Here is a 20641-nt window from a genome sequence, read left to right on the forward strand (position 1 = left end):
CTCAGAAGTACCCAAAAATGTGCTCCACTTTTTCTTTCTCAATTCTGATACATTCTGAAATTCCTTAACAGTTCATTTACAGACATTTAAATTTTGTCCTGTGCTAGAAAAAAATAACATCCTGCAGCATTCCTGGAGCACACCCCCAGTGGCCAACATGTCTGTCACATAAATCCTCTCATTTTTAAGTCAGAGAAAGAAAAGTAAACACCAAGCTCCCTGGAAGACAGAGCCTAAAATGTGACCTCAGTCTTTAAATACACAGTAAATGTGACACGATAAGAACAAAATGTAAAGGTCTGTCTACAGAAATCGAACACTGGTGGAAGAATGTAGGAAATCAGATATGCTCTAGTAGGGACGAACTCGAGCTGGACAATGTAAAACAAATAAAGCCAGCAAATAGAAAGCAAACAAATGGGAGTTGCAAACCACAAAGCCAATGGTAAGCAATGGGCGGAATGCAGTCCCAGTGAAGCTGTCCAAATGTCCCCAAGGTGTCTTTAAGCTATCTGGTAGGCTTCGGCCTAAAATGTTTTCCCCATAGAGACAGCGCTCATTATTATCCAGGCTGATGCCAGCCCAAGTTGGCTTGTTATAGCCTTTGCTGGAAGTGCTCTGCTTCATGTTGTCTAGTTTCAAGAAGGACATTTCTTAAACCTGTCCTCGTGCTTTAGGATACCGAGAACATGTGGAAGCGTGTCACTTCCTAGTTAGCGCTGAAACTCCGGGTGTACCGTGTGTGGTAGGACTGACTGTGAGAACGAAGCAACGTGTCAAGGGAGCTCCCAGCTCACCTGCCCGGTCCTTGTGGGTCTCGCGCCCGGCCTTTCATCTGCAGGAGCGGCAGCCCTGCTGTCACGGCAAGGAGACTGTACATTATTGGTTGTGTTTATATTTGGATTTTTGTTTTATTGGTTTTATAATATCCCCCCTTCTCTTCTCAACTCAGCTCTCCGCTCTTCATCCGCACCTGTTCCCCATCCTCTCTTCTCTCCCCATTGTTCCTCTCTTTTCTCCTATCTTACCTTTGCCCTCCTGCCCACTTCTCTCTCATCTTTCTCTCTCTTCACTTGTCCCTTACTCCACCGTCCCCCACCTTCCCTCTTCCTCGCCTCTCCTGTCTCACTATTCCACGCGGATTTACATCTTTCCCCTCCACCTGCCCCTGCCTCTCTCTCTTTACTCCTTCGCCCTCTCCCCACGCAGCCCCTGCCCCAGTGCCCCGTCCTCCAGAGAGCCCCTTAGTTGAGGGACGGACAGTGGAAGTGGAGCAGACCCGTGGGGCAGCGGGTGAAAGGAGGAGCTACCCCGCTGCTCTGCTCGTTTCCAGTTTCCCTCTCGCCATCCCTCCTCTCTCACTTCTGACCCCCTCCTCCTCTCTTTCGCCCCCTCCTGCCGTCACCTCTGCTTCCTCCCCTCGCATCTCGCTCTCTTCCTCCAGCCTCATCCTTCCATCCTCCTCCTCCTCTCGTATCCCCACCCTCCTGCCCCCTCCCTCCCTCCCTCTCCCCGTTCCTCGCCGGGGGCGGCGGGGGAGGCTGGGGCGCGGGCTGCGCATGGGGCCGGGCGGGCTGTGAGGAGCAGGGCGGCTGCGAGCACCGGCCGAGGGACCGGAGATGCGGGAGCTGCTGCTGGAAGTGGGCGTCCGAGCCCTGCTCTTCGGGGTCTTCGTGTGAGTACCGGGTGCTGGGTCTCACGCTGGCTGTGGGGAGAGGGAATATTCCCGGTATGAGTGAGTGAATGAATACGTCTGAAGTCACTGCTCAACAGCTGGATTCACTCAAGGGGCGAGTGAGACTAGAGAGGGGCAGTGCTGTGCGACGAGGGTGAGACTGGGGCTAGTGTGGGTAAGTAGGGAGCGCGCGGGGACACCTGAGTGACACAGAGGTGGACAGTGCGGGTGAGACTCGGGCCCTGGTGGGCAGTGAGATTAAGACTCTGGGACTCGTGGGCAGTGAGACTCGGGCACTCGTGGGTAGTGAGGGTGAGACTCATGCACTCACGGACAGGGAGAGAGGCTTTGGTCTCTGCTAGGACAGAGAGGACGGTGGTGCACTGTAGAGTGAGATAGCGGGCATGGGTCAGTTGGAATGACGCGCTGCTGGGGGAGTCAGATTGCTGGGGGGTGAGTTCTTGGCCCTGCTAACGCACTAAGTTTGGGGGACTTCTGGGAGAGACAGTGCTTAAAATGGAAAAATAGAAGTGCTTGTTTCTGAGAAGTGCCTGCACTCTCCAATTAAAAGTATGAAGTCACTCTTGAGAAATGCCGGTACTCTCCCTCTAAAAGCGAAAGACTCCCGGTACTCAGTACCGGAGAGTACCGGCCCATTTAAAGCACTGCTGCAGTGCTGAGAGAGAACGGGGTACAGCTGAGTGAGTGAGGCTGGGCTCTGCTGGGGACTCAGGCAGGAGATACCAGGGCAGTGTTAGTGGACAGGGGGCTCTGGCGGTTGCTGGAAGAGTCAGTCTAGGACACTGCTTAGAGAGTAAATCTCTGGCACTGGGCTACGGGAAGGAAGGACTGACTGTCACTAGGGGAGTTAAACTGAGGACTGCGGAATCAGTGAGGCAGCCCCGGCTTCTGGGCTTGTTGGGGGGAGGGAGGACTGCTAGGTGAGGGAGACTGAGAACAGCTATAATAGTCGGCGCTGCACGTGGAATGTGGCGCTGCACGGAGAGGGACACATCTGGAGGGAGGGCGCCTTATTTCGTGTTTGGAGAGTGAGACCTTGGGGTTCTCCTGAGGGGCGGCAGAAGGGGGTGCAGGGGGAGACCAGAAGAGGCCATTACCATTTTAGAAACCCTTGCACTGGAAGGGAGTGAGACTGGACACTCCTGGAAAGGTTGGGCACTGCTGGGGCGCGAGACTGTGACCATGCGCTGGAGTGAGACGGGGCAGGGTAGTGGATGCACTCACTGCTGAGATGAGGGACTGTGGGGCACCTCTCAACGCACTGCTGAGATGAGGGACTGTGGGGCACCTCTGGTGGGTGAGACTATGGCAGTGCTGGTGGGCACTGCTGTGAAAGTGAGACCTATGGGCGCTGCTAGGAAGAAAGGCCGAGGAGGGAGACTGGGGAGGCATCGTCCACCAAGTGACATTGCAAGGGGTGAGCCCTCGATGGCACTACGGGGGCGACGGATTGGCGAGGGGTGAAACTTAGGAGCAACGCAGAGGAAGCAAGGTTCGAGGGAAGTGTTTGGAGGGGAGGCTGATGGTAATATGTGGAGTGAGACATGTACGGCACAGCAGGTGGAGTGAGACTGTGAGGCACTGCTAAGGGACTTGGAATGCGGGATAGCAGGGATTTAAGTGGGCCGGGTCCTGCCAGGTCTGAGCACTGGTAGTAATTAGAAAGGGTGACTGAAAGCGGCCCCTTCAGGCTCCATGTTCAGCCTTTTAGTGAACCGAGAGCTGAAAGGCTGGGCCAGCAAGGAGCCGAGTAACGGAAGCACATGCATTTTTTGGACCTTTAGTTTCTCCAACCTCCTACACCCCCCCCCCCCCTCTCTCCCTCCCCCCCCCCCCCCCCCGCCCCCCCGTCACTTTTTACTGCAGCAGGACTGTGGCGAGTCTGAAAGGGAAGGAGCAAATATCATTGTGAATATTTCTAAAATGAGAGTAGGCCACTTTCCCCTCTGACCCCTGTCCAGGGTCACTTCTTGCTTTGTGTTCAATTGCCGGCCCGTGCCCTAGTTTCCTCGTACCTTCCGGGCTCAGGCAGTTGCTGACTTTAACAGGAATCTAGATTCACATTATTTTGACCACGCCCTTGATTACATAGACGACACACTCTCTTGTAAAGGGATCCGGTCAACCCCCTCCCCTGTTTTTTCTACCACTTTAGAGGGTTCGCAGAGGTGAGCAGTGCTTAAAATGGGCCGGTCTGCCGGTACGGAGTACATGCACTTTTTTATTTCGAGAGGGAGAGTACCTGCACTTCTCAAGAGAAACGTAATACTTTTAATTAGAGAGTACCGGCACTTCTCAGAATTTGAAACGAGCTGGTACTCACTCTGGTACAGAGTACATGCACTTTTACCTTCCCATTTCAAGTAGTGGGGGTGAGAGGAGGGGAGAGACGTCTGGAGGAGACACTGTGACAGGGCTGGAGGATGGACCCAGGGACACTGATGGGGGAGAGACACGTTGGGTTAGGTAAGAGACATTGTGGGGTGTACTGATGTTCAAGACAGAGAGGGGGAGCGGGGGCCTGTTTAGAGAACGAGACCATGGGGAAGGTAGTGGGGTGTGAACTGCTTGGGAATTCAACGGGCATGGCTGGGAGGGGGCGGGGGTGGGGGGGTGCACTGTGCGAACAGTGTGGGGGTGAGACCGTGGGTGGTGGAATGAGACATGGGTATTATAGAGAGGAGCGTGACACAGGACACTGCTGGGGGATTGGACAATTATTTACAGTGCTTAGAAACAGAAGTGCGGAATGAAGCGCTACATCTTTGTATCACTAGTATCATTGGTTTGTTAGCATGGTTACCGGTGTTGGCTTGTGGAGGTCTATCAGTCGTGACGTCGCAGGGCACTTTCAGTAGGGGCTGAAACTGTGTGGCACTATTGGGGGTTTTCAGACTGCGGAACACGGGCGGAGACGGCAGTGCCACTGGATGCATGAGTCTGGGAAGTGAGAGTGAGAGAGCGGGAGCCCGAGGAGTGCGTGTGGCACCCCGCCTTTGAATCGAGAGCGCGCAGGGCACTAATAGAATGGGCCTTTCTGGCGGGACGAAACGGAGACGCGCTTTAGGGATGGACGATGCTTTATGGGGGATGTGGAGGATTTGAAAGTGTCCCTGTTTGACTGACAACCATCCAACCCTCAAAGCGCGATGACTATGCAAGCCCTCCCTGAATTCCAGGAGGCGATGTTGGGGAGAAGGACAGACATGTTGATGTTAAGTGGAATACTTCACGATATTGCTAAAGAGCAGGGATGTTGAAATCCATGTTGAAATCCCATGATTCCAGCATCGTGACGATTGCTCCGCATATTTACGATTTGCCACACTTGCCACATGATCTTGTGCTTCTTGCTCAAACTATTGCTATTAGAGGTGCCGCCAAGCTCTTTGCTGGGGTGGTTTTCGGCCGATTTTGGTACGCCCTGTTTCAAAATATGGCCCCCAGGGGTCCAAAACCAGCCCCCACCCGTGCGGCGCACCGGGGGATTGCCCAGTGCCCGCTATGGCCAGTCCGGCCCTGGGGATGATGGACGGAGTGTTGAATATTGCAAGCACTCACCCCCAGTCAACTGATCTGGGTTTAATCTATCATCATTCTTTAGCTCACTCCGCCACCCCAGCTCAGACATGGCCATATGAAAATCAGTCTGACCCTGTGCCTCATGGGAACAGTCCAGCCCAAAATGCCAAGCCATGTCTTCTCTGGACCAGAAACAAGCATCCTGGGACCGATATCTGGCTAATCAGCCGTCATCAGACAGGCTTGCTTGAATCTAGTGACTGATTTGCATATTGCCATGTCTGAACTGGGGTGGTGGAGTGAGCTAAACAATGATGATGGATTCAACCCAGATCAGTTGACTTGGGGTAAGTGTTTGAATTGCTCAAACGCTCCATCCATCATCCGCTTTGGTATCGCTTTGTTCCCCCTAAGTTGGCAAGGTATGCCCAGACGTGGGTCCCTTGCTCACTTTGCCATTGGATTTAAGCTAGCCTGGTTGATGACTACTGATTAGCCAGAAAGCGGTCCCAGGATGCTTGTTTCCAGTCCAGGGATAACATAATTTGGCAGATCGGGCTGGACTGTTCCCACGAGGCACGTCAGACTGCTTTGCATATTGCCATGTCTGAACTGGGGTGGTGGAGTGAGCTAAATAATGATGATGGATTCAACCCAGATCAGTTGACTTGGGGTAAGTGTTTGAATTGCTCAAACGCTCTGCCCATCATCCCCTTTGATATCGCTTTGTTCCCCTTAAGTTGACAGGGTATGCCCAGACGTGGGTCCCTTGCTCACTTTGCCATTGGATTCAAGCTAGCCTGACTGATGACGGCTGATTAGCCAGAAAGCGGTCCCAGGATGCTTGTTTCCGGTCCAGGAATGACATAATTTGGCAGTTCGGGCTGGACTGTTCCCATGAGGCACAGGGTCAGACTGATTTGCATTTGGCCATGTCTGAACTGGGGTGGTAGAGTGAGCTAAAGAATGATGATGGATTAAATACAGATCAGTTGACGGGGGTGAGTGTTTGATTTGCTCAAACGCTCCATCAATCATCTCTTTTGCAATCGCTTAGGTCACTAAGTGGGTTTAGCTCCTTTCAGCTGTTTATTGTGGTCTCCAAGCATTAAAGAGGTACAGATTGGTATCAGTATTTTTATAGCGCTTATTTCCTCTGATGACAAAGTGAAGCGCTAAAGGACGGGTAACAAGCCACTCTCTGGGAGCCCAGTGTTTGTAGTGTAGGGGAATATTCTGCTCGCTTATCACCTTCATGTCGCCCATGCACCAGTTGACTTGTTGAGGAGACTGACTCTTCTGCTGTGGTACTCCACTTTGCTTCCTGCACTATACCTGTTCTGTGAGTGAGACTTGCACTGACCCTTGCTTTCTGTGCAATACCAGTGTTGTGAGGGAGGCTTGCACTGACCCTTGCTTTTTGTACTATATCAGTGTTGTGAGGGAGGCTTGCACCGACCCTTGCTTTCTGTACTATACCAGTGTTGTGAGGGAGGCTTGCACCGACCCTTGCTTTCTGTACTATACCAGTGTTGTGAGGGAGGCTTGCACCAACCCTTGCTTCCTGTACTATACCAGTGTTGTGAGGGAGGCTTGCACTGACCCTTGCTTTCTGTGTTACATTAGTGTTGTGAGAGAGGCTTCCACTGACCCTTGCTTTCCGTACTATACCAGTGTTGTGAGGGAGGCTTGCACTGACCCTTGCTTTCTGTACTATACCAGTGTTGTGAGGGAGGCTTGCACTGACCCTTGCTTTTTGTACTATATCAGTGTTGTGAGGGAGGCTTGCACCGACCCTTGCTTTCTGTACTATACCAGTGTTGTGAGGGAGGCTTGCACCGACCCTTGCTTTCTGAACTATACCAGTGTTGTGAGGGAGGCTTGCACCAACCCTTGCTTCCTATGCTATATCAGTGTTGTGAGGGAGGCTTGCACGGACGCTTGCTTTCTGTACTATACAAGTGTTGTGAGAGAGGCTTCCACTGACCCTTGCTTTCCGTACTATACCAGTGTTGTGAGGGAGGCTTGCACTGACCCTTGCTTTCTGTACTATACCAGTGTTGTGAGGGAGGCTTGCACGGACGCTTGCTTTCTGTATTATACCAGTATTGTGAGGGAGGCTTGCATTGGCCCTTGCTTTTTGTACTATACCTGTGTTGTGAGGGAGGCTTGCGCCGACCCTTGCTTTCTGTACTATACCTGTGTTGTGAGGGAGGCTTGTGCCGGCCCTTGCTGTCTGTGCTATATGAGTGTTGTGAGGGAGGCTTGCACTAGTCCTTGCTTTCTGTACTATATCAGTGTTGTGAGGGAGGCTTGCACTAGCCCTTGCTTCCTGTACTATACCAGTGTTGTGAGGGAGGCTTGCACTAGCCCTTGCTTTCTGTGTCATATCAGTGTTTTGAAGGAGGCTTGCACTAGCCCTTGCTTTCTGTGTCATATCAGTGTTTTGAAGGAGGCTTGCACTAGCCCTTGCTTTCTGTGCTTTGAGTGTTGTGAGGGAGGCTTGCACTAGCCCTTGCTTTCTGTGTCATATCAGTGTTTTGAAGGAGGCTTGCACTAGCCCTTGCTTTCTGTGTCATATCAGTGTTTTGAAGGAGGCTTGCACTAGCCCTTGCTTTCTGTGCTTTGAGTGTTGTGAGGGAGGCTTGCACTAGCCCTTGCTTTCTGTGTCATATCAGTGTTTTGAAGGAGGCTTGCACTAGCCCTTGCTTTCTGTGCTTTGAGTGTTGTGAGGGAGGCTTGCACTAGCCCTTGCTTCCTGTGTCATATCAATGTTTTGAAGGAGGCTTGCACTAGCCCTTGCTTTCTGTGCTTTGAGTGTTGTGAGGGAGGCTTGCACTAGCCCTTTCTTCCTGTGTCATATCAATGTTTTGAAGGAGGCTTGCACTAGCCCTTGCTTTCTGTGCTTTGAGTGTTGTGAGGGAGGCTTGCACTAGCCCTTGCTTTCTGTGCTATATGAGTGTTTTGAAGGAGGCTTGCACTAGCCCTTGCTTTCTGTATTATATCAGTGTTGTGAGGGAGACTTGAACCGGCCCTTACTTTCTGTGCTATATCCGTGTTGTGAGCGAGGCTTGCATTGGCCCTTCCGTTCTGTGCTATATCAGTGTAGCGAGCGAGGCTTGCATTGGCCCTTGCTTCCTGTGCTATATGAGTGTTGTGAGGAAGGCTTGCACCGGCCCTTGCTTTCTGATTTATATCAGTGTTGTAACCGAGGCTTGCACTAACCCTTGCTTTCTGTGCTATATCAGTATTGTGAGGAAGGTTTGCACCGACCCTTGCATTCTGTACTATAATTGTGTTGTGAAGGAGGCTTGTGCCGACCCTTGCTTTCTGTGCTATATCAGTGTTATGAGGGAGGCTTGCACTGACGCGTCCTTTCTCTGCTATATCAGTGTTGTGAGGGAAGCTTGTACCAACCCCTGCTTCCTGTACTATATTAGTGTTATGAGGGAGGCCTGCATTGGCCCTTTCTTTCTGTACTATATCAGTGATGTGAGGGAGACCTGCACTGGCCCTTGCTTTCTATGCTATATCAGTGTTGTGAGGTGAGGAAGGCTTGCACCGGCCTTTTCTTTCTGTACTATATCAGTGTTGTGAAGGAAGCTTGCACTAGTCCTTGCTTTCTGTGCTATATGAGTGTTGTGAGGGAGGCTTGCACTAGCCCTTGTTTTCTGTGCTATTTCAGTTGTTGTGAGGAAGGCTTGCACTAGCCCTTGCTTTCTGTGTTATATTAGTGTTTTGAAGGAAGCTTGTACCAGTCCTTGCTTTCTGTACTATATCAGTGTTGTGATGGAGGCTACCACTAGCCTTTGCTCTCTGTGCTATAAAAGTGTTGTCATGGAGGCTTGCACTGGCTCTTGCTTTCTGTACTATAGCAGTGTTGTGAGGGAGGCTTGTGCAGACCCTTGCTTTCTGTGCTATATCAGTGTTGTGAAGGAAGCTTGCACTAGTCCTTGCTTTCTGTACTATATCAGTGTTGTGAAGGAACCTTGCACAAGCCCTTGCTCTCTGTGTTATATGAGTGTTGTGATGGAGGCTTGCACTAGCCCATACTTTCTGTGCTATATGAATGTTGTGAGGCAGGCTTGCACCGACCCTTGCTTCCTGTACTATATCAGTGTTGCGAGCGAGGCTTGCATTGGCCCTTGCTTCCTGTGCTGTATGAGTGTTGTGAGTGGTGTGAGCAAGGCTTGCATTGGCCCTTGCTTTCTGCACTGTATCAGTGTTGTGAGGGAGGTTTGCACTAGCCCTTGCTTTCTGTACTATATGAGTGTTGTGAGGGAGGTTTGCACTAGCCCCTGTTTCCTGTGCTATATCAGTGATGTGAGGGAGGCCTGCATTGGCCCTTGCTTTCTATACTATATCAGTGTTGTGAGGTGAGGAAGGCTTGCACCAGCCTTTTCTTTCTGTACTATATCAGTGTTGTGAAGGGAGTTTGCACTAGCCCTTGCTTTCTGTGCTATATAAGTGTTGTGAGGGAGGGTGTCACTAGCCCTTATTTTCTGTGCTATATCAGTTGTTGTGAGGAAGGCTTGCACTAGCCCTTGCTTTCTGTACTATATCAGTGTTGTGAGGGAGGCTTGCACTAGCCCTTGCTTTCTGTGTTATATTAGTGTTTTGAAGGAAGCTTGCACTGGTCCTTGCTTTCTGTACTATTTCAGTGTTGTGAGGGAGACTTGAACCGGCCCTTGCTTTCTGTACTATATCAGTGTTATGAGGGAGGCTAGCACTAGTCTTTGCTCTCTGTGCTATATGAGTTTTGTGATGGAGGCTTGCACTAGCCCTTGCTTTCTGTGCTATATGAATGTTGTGAGGCAGGCTTGCACCGAACCTTGCTTCCTGTACTTTGTGAGCGAGGCTTGCCTTGGCCCTTGCTTCCTGTGCTGTATGAGTGTTGTGAGCAAGGCTTGCATTGGCCCTTGCTTTCTGCACTGTATCGGTGTTGTGAGGGAGGCTTGCACTAGTCCTTGCTTTCTGTGCTATATGAATGTTGTGAGGGAGGCTTGCACCGACCCTTGCTTTCTGTACTATACTAGTGTTGTGAGGGAGGCTTGCACCGACCCTTGCTTTCTGTACTATACCAGTGTTGTGAGGGAGGCTTGCACCAACCCTTGCTTCCTATGCTATATCAGTGTTGTGAGGGAGGCTTGCACGGACGCTTGCTTTCTGTACTATACAAGTGTTGTGAGAAAGGCTTGCACTGACGCTTGCTTTCTGTGTTACATTAGTGTTGTGAGAGAGGCTTCCACTGACCCTTGCTTTCCGTACTATACCAGTGTTGTGAGGGAGGCTTGCACTGACCCTTGCTTTCTGTACTATACCAGTGTTGTGAGGGAGGCTTGCACGGACGCTTGCTTTCTGTATTATACCAGTATTGTGAGGGAGGCTTGCATTGGCCCTTGCTTTTTGTACTATACCTGTGTTGTGAGGGAGGCTTGCGCCGACCCTTGCTTTCTGTACTATACCTGTGTTGTGAGGGAGGCTTGTGCCGGCCCTTGCTGTCTGTGCTATATGAGTGTTGTGAGGGAGGCTTGCACTAGTCCTTGCTTTCTGTACTATATCAGTGTTGTGAGGGAGGCTTGCACTAGCCCTTGCTTTCTGTGTCATATCAGTGTTTTGAAGGAGGCTTGCACTAGCCCTTGCTTTCTGTGTCATATCAGTGTTTTGAAGGAGGCTTGCACTAGCCCTTGCTTTCTGTGTCATATCAGTGTTTTGAAGGAGGCTTGCACTAGCCCTTGCTTTCTGTGCTTTGAGTGTTGTGAGGGAGGCTTGCACTAGCCCTTGCTTCCTGTGTCATATCAATGTTTTGAAGGAGGCTTGCACTAGCCCTTGCTTTCTGTGCTTTGAGTGTTGTGAGGGAGGCTTGCACTAGCCCTTGCTTCCTGTGTCATATCAATGATTTGAAGGAGGCTTGCACTAGCCCTTGCTTTCTGTGCTTTGAGTGTTGTGAGGGAGGCTTGCACTAGCCCTTGCTTTCTGTGCTTTGAGTGTTGTGAGGGAGGCTTGCACCAGCCCTTGCTTTCTGTGCTATATGAGTGTTTTGAAGGAGGCTTGCACTAGCCCTTGCTTTCTGTATTATATCAGTGTTGTGAGGGAGACTTGAACCGGCCCTTACTTTCTGTGCTATATCCGTGTTGTGAGCGAGGCTTGCATTGGCCATTCCGTTCTGTGCTATATCAGTGTAGCGAGCGAGGCTTGCATTGGCCCTTGCTTCCTGTGCTATATGAGTGTTGTGAGGAAGGCTTGCACCGGCCCTTGCTTTCTGAATTATATCAGTGTTGTAACCGAGGCTTGCACTAACCCTTGCTTTCTGTGCTATATCAGTATTGTGAGGAAGGTTTGCACCGACCCTTGCATTCTGTACTATAATTGTGTTGTGAGGGAGGCTTGTGCCGACCCTTGCTTTCTGTGCTATATCAGTGTTATGAGGGAGGCTTGCACTGACGCGTCCTTTCTCTGCTATATCAGTGTTGTGAGGGAAGCTTGTACCAACCCCTGCTTCCTGTACTATATTAGTGTTATGAGGGAGGCCTGCATTGGCCCTTTCTTTCTGTACTATATCAGTGATGTGAGGGAGACCTGCACTGGCCCTTGCTTTCTATGCTATATCAGTGTTGTGAGGTGAGGAAGGCTTGCACCGGCCTTTTCTTTCTGTACTATATCAGTGTTGTGAAGGAAGCTTGCACTAGCCCTTGCTTTCTGTGCTATATGAGTGTTGTGAGGGAGGCTTGCACTAGCCCTTGTTTTCTGTGCTATTTCAGTTGTTGTGAGGAAGGCTTGCACTAGCCCTTGCTTTCTGTGTTATATTAGTGTTTTGAAGGAAGCTTGTACCAGTCCTTGCTTTCTGTACTATATCAGTGTTGTGAGGGAGGCTACCACTAGCCTTTGCTCTCTGTGCTATAAAGGTGTTGTGATGGAGGCTTGCACTGGCTCTTGCTTTCTGTACTATAGCAGTGTTGTGAGGGAGGCTTGTGCAGACCCTTGCTTTCTGTGCTATATCAGTGTTGTGAAGGAAGCTTGCACTAGTCCTTGCTTTCTGTACTATATCAGTGTTGTGAAGGAACCTTGCACAAGCCCTTGCTCTCTGTGTTATATGAGTGTTGTGATGGAGGCTTGCACTAGCCCATACTTTCTGTGCTATATGAATGTTGTGAGGCAGGCTTGCACCGACCCTTGCTTCCTGTACTATATCAGTGTTGCGAGCGAGGCTTGCATTGGCCCTTGCTTCCTGTGTTGTATGAGTGTTGTGAGTGGTGTGAGCAAGGCTTGCATTGGCCCTTGCTTTCTGCACTGTATCAGTGTTGTGAGGGAGGTTTGCACTAGCCCTTGCTTTCTGTACTATATGAGTGTTGTGAGGGAGGTTTGCACTAGCCCCTGTTTCCTGTGCTATATCAGTGATGTGAGGGAGGCCTGCATTGGCCCTTGCTTTCTATACTATATCAGTGTTGTGAGGTGAGGAAGGCTTGCACCAGCCTTTTCTTTCTGTACTATATCAGTGTTGTGAAGGGAGTTTGCACTAGCCCTTGCTTTCTGTGCTATATGAGTGTTGTGAGGGAGGGTGTCACTAGCCCTTATTTTCTGTGCTATATCAGTTGTTGTGAGGAAGGCTTGCACTAGCCCTTGCTTTCTGTACTATATCAGTGTTGTGAGGGAGGCTTGCACTAGCCCTTGCTTTCTGTGTTATATTAGTGTTTTGAAGGAAGCTTGCACTGGTCCTTGCTTTCTGTACTATATCAATGTTGTGAGGAGGCTTGCACTAACCCTTGCTTCCTGTGCAATATCAGTGTTGTGAGGGAGGCTTGCACTGGCCCTTGCATTCTGTACTATATCAGTGTTGTGAGGGAGGCTTGCACTAGCCCTTGCTTTCTGTGTTATATTAGTGTTTTGAAGGAAGCTTGCACTGGTCCTTGCTTTCTGTACTATTTCAGTGTTGTGAGGGAGACTTGAACCGGCCCTTGCTTTCTGTACTATATCAGTGTTATGAGGGAGGCTAGCACTAGTCTTTGCTCTCTGTGCTATATGAGTTTTGTGATGGAGGCTTGCACTAGCCCTTGCTTTCTGTGCTATACGAATGTTGTGAGGCAGGCTTGCACCGAACCTTGCTTCCTGTACTTTGTGAGCGAGGCTTGCATTGGCCCTTGCTTCCTGTGCTGTATGAGTGTTGTGAGCAAGGCTTGCATTGGCCCTTTCTTTCTGCACTGTATCGGTGTTGTGAGGGAGGCTTGCACTAGTCCTTGCTTTCTGTGCTATATGAATGTTGTGAGGGAGGCTTGCACCGACCCTTGCTTCCTGTGCTATATGAGTGTTGTGAGCGAGGCTTGCACTAGCCCTTGCTTTCTGTACTATATGAGTGTTGTGAGGGAAGCTTGCACTAGCTCTTGCTTCCTGTGATTTGAATGTTGCGAGGGAGGCTTGCACTGGCCCTTGCTTTCTCTACTATACCAGTGTTGTGAGGGAGGCTTGCACTAGCCCTTGTTTTCTGTGCTATATCAGTGTTGTGAGCGAGGCTTGCATTGGCCCTTGCTTTCTGTACTATATCAGTGTTGTGAGGAAGGCTTGCACTAGCCCTTGCTTTCTGTACTATATCAGTTTTGTGAGCGAGGCTTGCATTGGAGCTTGCTTTCTGTACTATATCAGTGTTGTGAGGGAGGCTTGCACTAGCCCTTGCATTCTGTGTTATATTAGTGTTTTGAAGGAAGCTTGCACTGGTCCTTGCTTTCTGTACTATATCAGGGTTGTGAGGGAGGATTGCACTAGCCCTTGCTTTCTGTGCTATATGAATGTTGTGAGGCAGGCTTGCACCAACCCTTGCTTCCTGTACTATATCAGTGTTGTGAGGGAGGCTTGCACTAGCCCTTGCTTAACGTGCTATATGAATGTTGTGAGGCAGGCTTGCACCAACCCTTGCTTCCTGTACTATATCAGTATTGTGAGGGAGGGTTGCACTAACCCTTGCTTTCTGTTCTATATGAGTGTTGTGAGGGAGGGTTGCACTAACCCTTGCTTTCTGTTCTATATGAGTGTTGTGAGGGAGGCTTGCACTGGCAGTTGCTTTCTGTACTATATCTGTGTTGTGAGGGAGGCTTACACCGACGCTTGCATTTTGTGCTATATGAGTGCTGTGAGGGAGGCTTGCACTAGCCCTTGTTTTCTGTGCTATATCAGTGCTGTGAGCGAGGCTTGCATTAGCCCTTGCTTTCTGTACTATATCAGTGTTGTGAGGGAGGCTTGCACTGTTATATTAGTGTTTTGAAGGAAGCTTGCACTGGTCCTTGCTTTCTTTACTATATCAGTGTTGTGAGGGATGCTTGCACTGGTCCTTGCTTTCTTTACTATATCAGTGTTGTGAGGGATGCTTGCATTGGCCCTTGCTTTCTGTTCTATATGAGTGTTGTGAGGAAGGCTTGCACTGGCAGTTGCTTTCTGTACTATATCTGTGTTGTGAGGGAGGCTTACACCGACGCTTGCATTTTGTGCTATATGAGTGCTGTGAGGGAGGCTTACAACAATGCTTGCTTTTTTTGCTATATGAATGTTGTGAGGAAGTATTGTACTATCCCTTGCTTTCTGTGCTATATCAGTGTTGTGAGGGAGGCTTGCACTAACCCTTGCTTTCTGTTCTATATGAATGTTGTGAGGGAGGCTTGCACCGACCCTTGCTTCCTGTGCTATATGAGTGTTGTGAGTGAGGCTTGCACTAGCCCTTGCTTTCTGTACTATATGAGTGTTGTGAGGGAGGCTCGCACTAGCCCTTGCTTTCTGTGTCATATCAGTGTTTTGAAGGAAGCTTGCACTAGCCCTTGCTTTCTGTGCTTTGAGTTTTGTGAGGGAGGCTTGCACTGGCCCATGCTTTCTGTGCTATATGAGTGTTGTGAGGTGAGGAAGCTTGCACTAGCCCTTGCTTTCTGTGCTATATGAGTGTTGTGAGGGAGGCTTGCACTAGCCCTTGTTTTCTGTGCTATATCAGTATTGTGAGGGAGGCTTGCACTGGCCCTTGCTTTCTGTACTATACCAGTGTTGTGAGGGAGGCTTGCACTAGCCCTTGTTTTCTGTGCCATATCAGTGTTGTGAGGGAGGCTTGCACTGGCCCTTGCTTTCTGTACTATACCAGTGTTGTGAGGGAGGCTTGCACCGGCCCTTGCATTCTGTACTATATCAGTGTTGTGAGGGAGGCTTGCATTGGCCCTTGCTTTCTGTACTATATCAGTGTTGTGAGGGAGGCTTGCACTAGCCCTTGCTTTCTGTGCTATATGAGTGTTGTGAGCGAGGCTTGCATTGGCCCTTGCTTTCTGTGCTATATGAATGTTGTGAGGCAGGCTTGCACCAACCCTTGCTTCCTGTACTATATCAGTGTTGTGAGCGAGGCTTGCATTGGCCCTTGCTTCCTGTGCTATATCAGTGTTGTGAGCGAGGCTTGCACTAGCCCTTGCTTTCTGTACTATATCAGTGTTGTGAAGGAAACTTGCACTAGCCCTTGTTTTCTGTGTTATATTAGTGTTTTGAAGGAAGCTTGCACTGGTCCTTGCTTTCTGTACTATATCAGTGTTGTGAGGGATGCTTGCACTAGCCCTTGCTTTCTGTGCTATATGAATGTTGTGAGGCAGGCTTGCACCGACCCTTGCTTTCTGTACTATATGAGTGTTGTGAGCGAGGCTTGCACCGACCCTTGCTTCCTGTGCTATATCAGTGTTGTGAGGGAGGCTTGCACTAGCCCTTGCTTTCTGTACTATATGAGTGTTGTGAGGGAGGCTTGCAAAGACTCTTTCTTTCCGTACTATACCAGTGTTGTGAGGGAGGCTTGCACCGACCATTGCTTCCTGTACTATATCAGTGTTGTGAGGGAGGCTTGCAAAGACTGTTTCTTTCCGTACTATACCAGTGTTGTGAGGGAGGCTTGCACCGACCATTGCTTCCTGTACTATATCAGTGTTGTGAGGGAGGCTTGCAAAGACTCTTTCTTTCTGTACTATACCAGTGTTGTGAGGGAGGTTTGCACTGGCCCTTGCTTTCTGTGCTATATGAGTGTTGTGAGCGAGGCTTGCACCGACCCTTGCTTCCTGTGCTATATCAGTGTTGTGAGGGAGGCTTGCACTAGCCCTTGCTTTCTGTACTATATGAGTGTTGTGAGGGAGGCTTGTAAAGACTCTTTCTTTCCGTACTATACCAGTGTTGTGAGGGAGGCTTGCACCGACCATTGCTTCCTGTACTATATCAGTGTTGTGAGGGAGGCTTGCAAAGACTCTTTCTTTCTGTACTATACCAGTGTTGTGAGGGAGGTTTGCACTGGCCCTTGCTTTCTGTGCTATATGAGTGTTGTGAGGTGAGGAAGCTTGCACTAGCCCTTGTTTTCTGTGCTATATCAGTGTTGTGAGGGAGGCTTGCACTAGCCCTTGCTTTCTGTACTATATGAGTGTTGTGAGGGAAGCTTGCACTAGCCCTTGCTTTCTGTACTATATCAGTGTTTTGAGGGAGGCTTGCACTAGCCCTTGCTTTCTGTGCTATATGAGTGTTGTGAGGGAGGCTTGCACCAACCCTTGCTTCCTGTACTATATCAGTGTTGTGAGCGAGGCTTGCATTCGCCCTTGCTTCCTGTGCTATATGAGTGTTGTGAGGGAGGGTTGCACTGACCCTTACTTTCTGTTCTATATGAGTGTTGTGAGGGAGGCTTGCACTGGCAGTTGCTTTCTGTACTATATCTGTTTTGTGAGGGAGGGAGGCATAGACTGACGCTTGCATTTTGTGCTATATGAGTGCTGTGTGGGAGGCTTGCACCGACCCTTGCTTCCTGTGCTATATGAGTGTTGTGAGGGAGGCTTGCACTAGCCCTTGCTTTCTGTACTATATGAATGTTGTGATGGAGGCTTGCACTAGCCCTTGCTTTCTGTGCTTTGAGTGTTGTGAGCGAGGCTTGCACCGACCCTTGCTTCCTGTGCTATATGAGTGTTGTGAGCGAGGCTTGCATTGGACCTTGCTTTCTGTGCTATTTCAGTGTTGTGAGCAAGGCTTGCTCTTGCCCCTGCTTTTTGTGATATATATGTCCTGTGAGGGAGGCTTACACCAATGCTTGCTTTCTGTGCTATATGAGTGTGGGGAGGGAGGCTTGCTCTGGCCCTTGCTTTCAGTACTATACCAGTGTTGTGAGGGAGGCATTGCTCTTTGCTTTTCATGCTCTGTGTTTTGTGTGGAAGGCCTCTGTTCCAACATTCAGGCTTCAATGTGCAGCTGACAAGGCAGCCAATCTATATTAGCCTCACTGCTAAGAAGAGCGGAACAGACACTGCTTTATTATACATTGACTCGTTTGGTGTTATAGAGACAACTGCATTATGTGACCTCTGCATGTCTCTGGTACTGTATCATGTGCAGCAGCCCTGAGCCCAATTATGTATTGTATTGCAACATTTATCTAGCACTTACTGCTGCTATGCTGAGCTATACTGTGCAGGGTGTGCATTTAGCGTGTGTTGCCTTTGTTTTGATCCTGTGTGGGAAGAGTTTCCGTGTTGCGCGTGAGGACCACCGAGATGCGTCACCACGTAATGGGACGTAGTGCTTAGCAGCGTGATGGATGAAGCCGTGTGAGAGATAGGCGCACAGTTTATGGTTCTTAGAAAGATGGCAACTTTGATCAGCTCTGCAAGTCCCTTTATGTATTTCTTATTTTCATAGTCCACTTAGTTGGTTGGTGCAATTTGAAATATTTTGTTTAATGTTTAATGTTTATGGTCTTGAGCATGCATGAGTTGGAGGAAGAAGTGTATCAGAGATCTGCTGGGGAGGGCTTTGCTACTATCATCCCATATCTGATTGCAATTGTGAGCTGTCAGAAGGCGGTTATAGAATGTAGCTTTTTGGGACCTGCAGTAGTGAACTACATTAATGTCCTCCGTTGGCCACCGGCATGTGACTGATCTCTTTAGTTATTTCATTCCTATTTTGATTGTGATTTATTGCTGCGGACTGGTACATTACTGGGAGATGACTGACTCATGGCAGTTTTGTCTTATGTGAGCGTGAAAGTGTCAAGCAGCATAAGGAAATTATTATGCATTCTGTATGAACTATAATCTTCTTCCCAATCCCTTGTGTTATGGTATTGGTGTGTGATATATTGTATTGCATTGTAATTGCCTTTCTATAGCACTTCCTACCCCTGAAGCTTTACATTGGGCAGCAGGCTGTCCAGAACCCTTGGATAGCAGTGTTTTCTTTTGTCTGTTCCTTGATTATTGGGACTAGTCTTCCATTCTTAAGGAAAACATTCCTTGCATTCACTCCAGTTTCTATATGGTAGATTAAATTAATAAGAGTTAGGTGTGATCTTTAGTGGAAGATGGGGACATTCGAATCCATGCATTGGTTGGTGTTATAAATAAACGAGCTACAGGTGAGTAGGTATTGTTAGGTTAAGAGGGTTTGACTTTTAAAGGAGAGATAAAACAGAGGCTGAACTTTAAAATAAGGTGTGGGAAATACGCAGGGATACAAAAATAGAGTTTAAGGCAAACATGCATGTGACTTAGAGAGAGGAGACATGCAGAGGATGAAAAAGAAGGAGATTTATTGGAAAGAAAAATGAGAGAGGACTATCAGATGTTTTAATTCAGAGTCAGCTTTCATGCAGGGTTTTATGTGGATTATTATAGTGGCTACTTGATATTACATGCATAACGGTATAAGGAAGCAACAATATTTGTATGCATTGGAATATCATGGTTGGCCATGAGAACACCAGTGCCCACATGCACACCACCATCGCTTGTGGGTAAATAGATTTAGAATATAGTTTCATTTTCCCACAAAGCAGATGGAAGAAAAATGCCAAACAAGAATGTTATACTTTAAATGTCTGTGCTCTTCACTTTTTCATCAGGTGATCAGGGTCAGATGAAAGAGAACAGAGTCTGTTTTAGTGAATTTGTATGAAGTAATGTTTCACATGGCAACAGGTAGTACTTGGTGGTCTTTGGTCTGAACTACCCACACCGTTGGCTCAATAAAGTGTGAGATCTTGCATCTGGCTCTCATTCAGCCTTCCTGTAGCAGTAACAAATATTAAAGGAATGGCCCTGCCTACAAACTTTCTCCCCTAAACAAAAGAAACTGGAGCGCCCCCTCACACTTACCATCTACCAACCTGCAGTAGTCAGGAAATAAAAAGTAATAAGCAACCCCTTTCTAACAAGGCTCTCATTTCATTTCAAAAGGGGAACACTAAATCCACGTTCTCATTTCACTGTCTGATATCTGCCCCCTCAAGCAATAGGAATACAGACAATCGGCTTCCACTGTCTGGGGAGGTGATTGCATTTGTCTGTCTTGAGTTCAAAAGCAAGGCACCAGCGCTCAACATTCAAGTACAGTGGCTGCTCCTCCTCTGAGGCAGAGGAGCGTCACCACCCGCCAGCCTCAAAAGTTGAAAACTTTACTGATAATAAAGCACATTTATTATTTTATTTTTCAAGTTCTAGTCTTGGGGGCAGGGGCAGTCAGGAGGGGTATTGGAGGGTACTGGTACTGGTGTGCATGTGTGTTTGGCCGGCCTTCTCAGTTCGGCCAAACGCACATGCGCACTGAGCTGTCTCCAGCCCCAGCTGCATTGCTGGGTTGGAGACAGCAAGGTACAGGTTCCTAGACTCACTGGGAGCACAAATTCACAGCGCTCAGGCTAATCCTGACACTGCTTACAAGCATGAGAGCAGCATTAGGATTGGTCGCAAGGGACATTTGGAGCCTGTGTTGCAGCTGCAGCGAGACTCGGAGTGAATGAGCGGCAGGCAATCATCAGGTAGGTTTTTGTTTTTCCTTTGTTTTTTTCTGATTTTGTCTCGTTCCCTCCCCAGGACCCGCTCTCCCCACCCCCCGTCCCTCCGCTAATGCTTAGGTATGATTTTATACCATGGAAAGACGGTCTTTTACGCCACAGCCTACAGGTCGGGTGCAGCGGGGTGCACACCCAACCCTCCCAAAGCAGCACAGGACATCCTGAGGCTACTAGCTGGCAGGGAGGGAGCAACATGCCACTCACCCTTGCAGACAGTGGAACTCTTACTTAAGCATCAAAGCTCACCCAAGCCACTGTAGTGCCTAGTAAGCTGTGTATAACAGTCTTAATTCAGTATAAATATGAGTACTAAATGATAAAGGGCCCGATGTAGGTAATTAGTATTTACATAAATACCGAATTTTACCGATTCTGTATTTACAAATCGGTAAATGCTATGTAGGTATTTTTACCAAATTAATTACCGAATTGTTAACATTTGGTAATTACAGAATAGGTATTTACTGATTCAGCAATTGCCATTAATTCCTATGAGCCTTGAGGCCCATAGGAACTAATGGCAATTACCGAATCGGTAAATACCAATTCGGTAAAATTACCGAATTGACAAGGGGGACAGGGTGTCACTTTGACTCCCT

General features: G+C 48.8%; 1 protein-coding gene across 1 annotated transcript in view; it reads left to right on the forward strand.

The window, feature by feature from the left end:
• The first annotated feature begins 1489 nt into the window (after window positions 1-1489).
• Window positions 1490-20641, forward strand: part of PLPP4 (phospholipid phosphatase 4) — a 918420-nt gene continuing 899268 nt past the window's right edge. The window contains exon 1 of the mRNA XM_086920298.1: window positions 1490-1675. Coding sequence (XP_086776424.1) covers window positions 1620-1675 — 56 coding nt within the window. The 5' untranslated portion in view covers window positions 1490-1619. The remainder of the gene's footprint in view (window positions 1676-20641) is intronic.

The sequence above is a fragment of the Lissotriton vulgaris genome, chromosome 5 (genome assembly GCF_964263255.1).
Source record: "Lissotriton vulgaris chromosome 5, aLisVul1.2, whole genome shotgun sequence".
Lineage (NCBI taxonomy): Eukaryota > Metazoa > Chordata > Amphibia > Caudata > Salamandridae > Lissotriton > Lissotriton vulgaris.